The sequence below is a fragment of the Colobus angolensis genome, unplaced genomic scaffold (assembly GCF_000951035.1).
Source record: "Colobus angolensis palliatus isolate OR3802 unplaced genomic scaffold, Cang.pa_1.0 Scaffold114, whole genome shotgun sequence".
Taxonomy (NCBI): Eukaryota; Metazoa; Chordata; class Mammalia; order Primates; family Cercopithecidae; genus Colobus; species Colobus angolensis.
This window is the reverse complement of record NW_012112475.1, coordinates 4,088,520-4,096,713: the sequence shown is the minus strand read 5'-3', so window position 1 is coordinate 4,096,713 and position 8,194 is coordinate 4,088,520. Positions and strand designations below refer to the sequence as shown.

The 8,194-nt window shown below is 41.2% G+C and overlaps 1 protein-coding gene across 3 annotated transcripts in view; it reads left to right on the top strand.

Moving 5' to 3' along the window:
* Positions 1-8,194, top strand: part of CSNK2A1 (casein kinase 2, alpha 1 polypeptide) — a 71,449-nt gene that overhangs the window by 52,082 nt on the left and 11,173 nt on the right. For all 3 annotated transcript variants that reach the window (XM_011960443.1, XM_011960460.1, XM_011960452.1), the window contains 3 exons: positions 998-1,057; positions 3,097-3,180; positions 7,477-7,587. In XM_011960443.1, the coding sequence (XP_011815833.1) occupies positions 998-1,057; positions 3,097-3,180; positions 7,477-7,587 (255 nt within the window). The remainder of the gene's footprint in view (positions 1-997; positions 1,058-3,096; positions 3,181-7,476; positions 7,588-8,194) is intronic.

Below are 8,194 nucleotides of genomic sequence, written 5' to 3'. Positions count from 1 at the left end.
GAGAGATATCTCAGAATTCCAATCTATCCGGTGGCCTACTTATTTCATACAGTTCCAATTTTACAGAAGAATGTAGCTACTCTTTTGGAGTAAAAGTTGTAAAAGATCTTTGATTTGCCTTTCCACCACTCCAGTATACAGAATGTTATATATTAATAAATTAGTGAATTCTTTTGCAGAGATAGGGAAAAAAAGAGGAGCTGTTATAGAGTCAGAATGGTAATTTCAAGAAAAACTTTGTCAGAAGATATTGCTAACCATTTAAAGAGATGTACATGTGGCTGGGCATGGTGGCTTACGCCTGTAGTCCTGGCTATTGGGGAAGCTGAGGTAGGAGGATCTCTTGAGCCCAGGAGTTTGAGGTTGCTGTGAGTTATGATCACAGCACAGCACTCCAGCCTGGGCAACAGAGTGAGACCCTGTCTCAAAAAAAAAAAAAAAAAAAGACCTGTCCATGTAAAAAACATTCTGCAACTCTTTGGAAACTGGAAAGGATACATAACAGTTGTTCACAGAGTTTACTTTCCTATTGGAACAAGAATAGTTTTGTTAAATTGACTTAACAGGTTTGGCATTATGCCATCTGTGTACCCACTGGTGATCTGCAGGGCTAACTATATAAGCCAAAAATGAGTTAGTTCCCTAGTAAGGAGGCAGTATATTTGCCAAAATGTCTTTTTTGAGAAGGTCTGAAGATAAAAGCAAACTAAATTATAGGTGTGTATCAGTGCATATTAACGTATCTAGATCGGTATGTTTCTAACAGTGGATTATAGCTTCTGCAATATATGTTTAAGTAATTCTTCACTTTTAAGAGTTGAAGACCCGGAGTATCTCTTTAAAATTAATGTAATGTTGGAGAAATAGAGAGCAGTGAATGGACAGATCTTGGAACAACGGTAAATGAGCCAAGTCTTGGTTTGAATTACTGTGGGTGAGGGTGAAAAATGCCTTTCTGTCAGCATTATTTCATGGCTCAAACATTTGTCTTTAACAGCAATTGTACCAGACGCTAACAGACTATGATATTCGATTTTACATGTATGAGATTCTGAAGGTAAGTGAACCTTGGATACTAAATATTTTTTAAATTGGTCTTCTCTTTGTTAAATAGTAAATTGATGGTAGAAAAGCCAGCAAATTAACTTTGTAAAGTATGTTGAAAGAAGGGACCTCTATATAAGTTTTTAATAAGTTAATAGTATCATACCTGTAATCCCAGCACTTAGAAAGGCTGAGGCAGGAGGATTGCTTGAGGCCAGGAGATCAAAAGACCAGCCTGGGTGACGTAGTGAGACCCTCATCTCTTCAAAAAAAAAATTTTTTTTTTTATTATACTTTAAGTTCCAGGGTACATGTTCATAACATGCAGGTTTGTTACATATGTATACTTGTGCCATGTTGGTGTGCTGCACCCATCAACTCGTCAGCACCCATCAACTCGTAAAAAAAAATTTTTTTTTTTTAATTACCTGGGCATGGTGGTGTGCACCAGTAAGTCCCAGCTACTTGGGAGGCCAAGGCAGGAGGATTGCTTGAGGCCAGCAGATCAAGACCAGCCTGGGCAACATAGTGAGACCCTGTCTCTACAGAAAAATTAAAAATTAGCTGGGCATGGTGGCTCATGCTTGTAATTCCAGCTACTTGGGAGGCTGTGACAGGAGGATCTCAGGAATTTGAGGCAGCAGTGAGCTATGATTGTTGCACAGGCTGGAGTACAGTGGCACAGAGTGAGACTCTGTCTCTAAATACATAAATAAATAAAAATTAATAATAGGATCAGAACCCTTGTGCCAAGGGTTATGGAATGGGGTCTAGTAGGAGTATAATTTAGAACAATTTGAAAAAGAGTGTTTGTAAAAGAGCTAAGAGTGACCCCTTAACAAATATTTGTAATCTCTGTGTGCCCCTACATAAGTTAAATTTTCAAAACTCCTGAAAACACCTGATGTGCTAGCTTCTGATATACTTTATTTCACTGAAGATTCAACAAATAAAACAGTAAACTGCGACTCAGTTCTCAAAGGGTAATTGTCCTAAGGATTGTGTAAATTTCTGCTTATAGATTGCTAATTGAAAATTTACTTTCATTTCTAAAGTGGGGTCACCAAATATCTTGTTCCCAGTAGTCACAAGGTCAGCTTTCTAGATGAGACAATTGCTAAAAGTTGGCTAAGGTTTCTTACTAAATAAGAGTTGACATAAAGTCTGCTGTTGGAGCCTTAGAAGTACCTTGAGGAGATTGTGCCAGCAGAGATACTTGATCTTTCCATTGGCTCATGCAGTTTGTGGCAAGCAAGGCTTTAGAAAGTTACAGATATGATTGCCCAGCCCTGGGAACTGTAGGAACCCAAGTTGCCCTTCAGGAAGGATGAGAATTTGGCCAATAACGTCAGTTGACTGAAAGGCTGGTATTAACAAACCCCAAAGATTATAGTACTCAGTTCCCTTTAGCGTGAGGTTGGAAACATTTCAGATTGGATTTGATCACCTAAATCAGGCATTGGCAAACTTCTTTAAAGGGCCAAATAGTAAATATTTTAGGCTTTGTGGGCCATGTAGTGTTCAGCTCTGCTGTTGTAGCACAAAAGCAACCATAGACAATATGCAAACAAATAGGCATGGCTATGTTCCAATAAAACATTATTTACAAAAGCAGACATCAGGCCAAATTTGGCCTGTAGTTTGCCAACCTCTGTTATAGGCTCTTAGTTGCTAAAGAATTACTGTTCTTTGAATAAGAGGTTTATAGTAAAGATCTATTTTCTTTCTTTGAGGGGTCTGTGAAAATAATCTAGGATCTGTACAAGACGGAAAACTTTGAAGTGGTGCAATTTGGGTATACTTTGGGTCTTTTTAAGACAGAAAACATGTTGAAACAACTATATCAGAAAAAGATCTCTAAGCTCAGAGACCTGAGTTTGCTTGACTATGAGATCATGAACAAGTCTCTGAAGCATTGCTGTGGAAGTGACTGTCCTCAGCTTGAATCCCAGGGGTATTGTGAGGCTAAAAGGAAAATTAACATGGAGGGAAAAGTAAAGGACTCTTAACTATTATTCAGGCTAACTCCTTTCTTACCTGTTGCTCCCACAGGCCCTGGATTATTGTCACAGCATGGGAATTATGCACAGAGATGTGAAGCCCCATAATGTCATGATTGATCATGAGCACAGAAAGGTAAAGTGATAGATGGACAAGTGTTATTTATCTCTGTGATGTAGTTAATTGCCCATCTTCAACACTTTATCCCTTGTCACAGACCCTAGTACCTATTCGGCCCTTGATAAATATTTGGTGAATGAATGAATTTACAAATCAACATGTTTGAACCATTATTTATATTCCTAAGAATGCTACCAAGAAGGAAACATTAGTGTAGTGGGCAAAATGTTCATCTTCTAAGCCCAGAAACGTGGCTTCTAGTCTTTTTTGTTGAATAACTAGTTTCCTGAGACACTACTTTGTCTTCATTTGCCTTCTTTTTCTTTCTTGTACAGTGTGGGTAATAATTGCCCTGCAGGCAACTAGGTATTCATGAGAATTAAATGTGCACAGTTAAGTGGATGAAATACACAGAAAATGCTACTTCTGTTAGTAGGTGTCATGAGGCCCCTATTGTCTACAAATGCTTTTACATGAGAGCTGTAATGGCCACATGCTGTAACATTTCAGTTTTTTAAGGTGACCAAGCTATGATGACTTATCTGTTGTGGTCTTTGGGGAGGTAGGTGATTGGTTTATGCAACTAAATATTTTTAGGCAAATACTATGTCAAAGGCACCATTCTAGGAGCTAGGGATATATGAGTGAACTAAACATACAGTAAATGCTTGTCTTTTAGGAGCTTACATTTAGGGAGGCTGGTGGGATAGAAAGTTATTTTGATGTAGAATCAAAAACAAGAATAGTGAATGGCAAGAGGGTATTTGCAGTTTTAAACCAGTTGTAAAGGAAGGTTTCACTGGAAAGGTGACATTTTAGAGAGCACTGGAAGGGACCCAGCCATGCAGTCTTATGAAGAAACATGTCCCAAGGTAGAGTAAATAGCAAGTACAAAGTCCCTTGAGGTAAGGATGTGTTTGGCATGTTGGAAGAGCCTCAAGGATAAAGCTGGGACAGAATGAACGCAGGGAAAGAAGGAAATGAGATCAAAGAGGTTAAAACCAAATCATGTAAAACCTTATTGGTCATTGTTAGGCCTTTTCTCTGAAGATAGAGAGCTTTTGCATACTCTTGCATATTCTTTTTTTTTTTTTTTTGAGACGGAGTCTCGCTGTGTCGCCCAGGCTGGAGTGCAGTGACGCGATCTTGGCTCACTGCAAGCTCTGCTTCCCGGGTTCATGCCATTTTCCTGCCTCAGCCTCCCGAGTAGCTGGGACTACAGGCGCCCACCACGGTGTCCGGCTAATTTTTTTGTATTTTTAGTAGAGACGGGGCTTTACCGTGTTAGCCAGGATGGTCTCGATCTCCTGACCTTGTGATCTGCCCGCCTCAGCCTCCCAAAGTGCTGGGATTACAGGCGTGAGCCACCACGCCCGGCCAAGCTTTTGCACATTCTAAGCTTTGGCATGTTCTCACTTGAAATTTAACAGTTTACTACACATGTAGAACAGCTAAAATGAAAAATGGTGATGGTACCAAGTGCTGACAAAAATGTGAAGAAACTTGATCTCTCATACATTGCTGGTAGGAATGTAAAGTTTAGCATTTTGGAAAATGCTAAACTATTGTTTTATAGTTTGTTGGTTTCTTGAAAAGCTAAACATACTAATCCTGCAGTGGCATTTATCTCAGAGCAACAAAATCTTAGGTCCACACAAAAGCCTGTATATGAATGCAACTATATTTTTAATAGCTTAAAATTGAGGGAAAAAGCTGGGCATGGTGACTCAGGCCTGTAATTCCAGCATTTTGGGAGGCCAAGGCCAGCAGGTCACGAGTTCAGGAGTTGGAGACCAGCCTGGCCAACATGGTGAAACCCCGTCTCTACTAAAAAAATACAAAAATTAGCCGAGTGTGGTGGCATGCACCTGTAATCCCAGCTGCTCAGGAGGCTGAGGCAGGAGAATTGCTCGAACCTGGGAGGTGGAAGTTGCAGTAAGCCGAGATCGTGCCACTCCGTTCCAGCCTGGGTGACACAGCAAGACTGCATCTCAAAAAAAAAAAAAAAGGTGTGGGGGGGGAAGTGCCCTTCAGTGAAGGAATGGTTAAACAAACTGGCATATCCATACCATATATTATTATTATGAAGTAGTATTTCTCAATAAAAAGGAAAGAACTATGATACCTGCAACAACTTGGGTGGATCACATGCTTAGTGAAAAAAGGCAATCTCAAAAAGAGTTATATGGCAATGACTCCATTTCTGTAGCATTCTCTTTTTTTTTTTTTGAGATGGAGTCTCGCTGTGTCTCCCAGGCTGGAGTGCAGTGGCGCGATCTCGGCTCACTGCAAGCTCCGCCTCCTGGGTTCACGCCATTCTCCCGCCTCAGCCTCCGAGTAGCTGGGACTACAGGTGCCCGCCACCACGCCCGGCTAGTTTTTTTTTTTTTTTTTTTTAGTAGAGGCGGGGTTTCACCGTGTTAGGGTGGTCTCGATCTCCTGACCTCGTGATCCACCCGCTTCGGCCTCCCAAAGTGTTGGGATTACAGGCTTGAGCCACCACGCCCGGCCTTCTGTAGCATTCTCAAAATGGTAGGGATAAAGAACAGGGGTTGCCAGGGGTTGGGCTTACACACAGGACATGTGTGGTGATGGAACAGTTCTATACCTTGTTGAGATTATATGAATTTACACATATGATAAAATTGCATAGAAACACACACACAAACATGTGCGTGCATGTAGCACTGGTAAAACCTGAATAAGATCTTTCTGAATTGTACCAATGTCAGTTTCTTGGTTTTGATATTGTACTGTAGTTATGTAAGATGTTACTATTAGGGGAAACTGGGTAAAGGGTACAGAGAATCTCTACTACTTTTGCAATTTCCTGTGAATCTATAATCTCTCCATAGCAACCTGAACAATCCTTTTAAAAAGCTGTTTATGTTTATTTTAAAATATTTAATTATTTTTTAAATAACTGTTAAACTATTTATTTGGTATTTATTAAACTATAGAGGGCAAGAGTGAAAGCAGTGAAACCGATTAGGAGAAGGGGCTATGGCAGTATATCAAACAAGACTTGGTGTTGGCTTGGATCAGGGCAGTGGCAGTGGGGGTGATGATAATGGTCAGAATATGGTACAGGCTTCAGGATTTGTTGACAGATTAAATGTGAGGTCTGAGGGAAACAAGAATCCAGGGTGAATCTTAAGTTTTGGCTTATATGACAGGATGAATATCACCTTTAACTGAGCAGGGGGAGACTATGAGTGGAGGTAGTTTTGCAGGGAGTAATCAAACGTTTAGTTTTGAGATGTAGGCAGTAAACTTAGTGCCAGAGGAGTCTGATGTTATTCCTCAGGGCCTGCTGCTGGCACTTCAGATCATGGTTGTGCTGTGCACAGTGGACAGATAAGCTTGCCTCTTACCCCTTTTTCCATATTTAAGATGCGTTTTGGTAAAAGCTGTATGGTATGACTTTTCTGTTATTTCATCTATCCAGCAAATATTTATTCATTTTTCTCCTGTATACCAGGCATTATGTTGAATTCTGAAAATTACAAAGGTGAATAAAACAGTCCCTACCCCCTAGGGCTTGTCATCCATATTGAAAAAGAAAGGTAGAAAACATATAATAGGCCGGGCGCGGTGGCTCAAGCCTGTAATCCCAGCACTTTGAGAGGCCGAGACGGGCGGATCACGAGGTCAGGAGATCGAGACCATCCTGGCGAACATGGTGAAACCCCGTCTCTACTAAAAAAATACAAAAACCTAGCCGGGCGAGGTGGCGGGCGCCTGTAGTCCCAGCTACTCGGGAGGCTGAGGCAGGAGAATGGCGTAAACCCGGGAGGCAGAGCTTGCAAGTGAGCTGAGATCCGGCCACTGCACTCCAGCCTGGGCGACAGAGCAAGACTCCGTCTCCAAAAAAAAAAAAGAAAACATATAATACAGAGTTTAGGTTCTGTTAAAGAAATATATCTAAAATTCAGGGGGCTGAAGGCAGTGATCAGTTCTATCTAGGTAATTAGAGAAGACTTCATTGAGGAGCTAACTTAAATATCCCAAAAGTTAAGGAGATGCTTACCAATAGGATTATAGGCTAGGTAGTAGGGACATTTTAGTCATTGAGCAGTTTAAGAAATTTGTAAAAGCACAAATGAGATTGTATCTTTTAGGAACAAAATCATGGAGAAAGTTGTATGTCAAGCTGAAAAGTTTTATTTTCGTCCTGAAGGCCATAAGTAGTCAGTGAAGGGGTTTCAGTAGAGAGTGGCGTATCTGGTGTATTTTATCAAGAGTATGCTAATGGCACAATGTGGGTAGGTTAGAGAAAGATAAAATTGCTCATGATTTATTCTTTTTCAGCTACGACTAATAGACTGGGGTTTGGCTGAGTTTTATCATCCTGGCCAAGAATATAATGTCCGAGTTGCTTCCCGATACTTCAAAGGTCCTGAGCTACTTGTAGACTATCAGGTGAGAAGAGAAGGTCAGGCATAATTTTGGTCCTGTGATTATTTCGCACATAATTTACAAAAAAAAAAAAAAAAAATGTCATTTTGTGCATTTAGGTGCTGGGATTATAGGCCTGAACCACCGCGCCTGGCCTTTTGTTCGTGTTTTGAGGCAGGGTTTTACTCTGTTGCCCAGGCTGGAGTACAATGCCGTGATCAGAGCTCACTGCAGCCCCAAACTTCTGGGCTCAAGTGATCCTCCCAGCTTAGCCTCCTGAGTAGCTGGGACTACAGGCATGCGCTACCACATCCAGCTAATTTTTAACTTTTTGTGTGTAGAGAGAAAGTCTCACTATATTGCCCAGGCTGATCTCAAACTCCTGGGCACAACCCATCCTCCCACCTTGGCTCCCCAAAGTACTGAGATTACAGGCATGAGCCACCATGCCCATCCTGTAACTAAGTTTAACCAATCTTCAGAGTAAATTCAAGAATGTTTTCTTGGCCGGGCGCGGTGGCTCAAGCCTGTAATCCCAGCACTTTGGGAGGCCAAGACGGGCGGATCACGAGGTCAGGAGATCGAGACCATCCTGAGCTACACGGTGAAACCCCGTCTCTACTAAAAAATA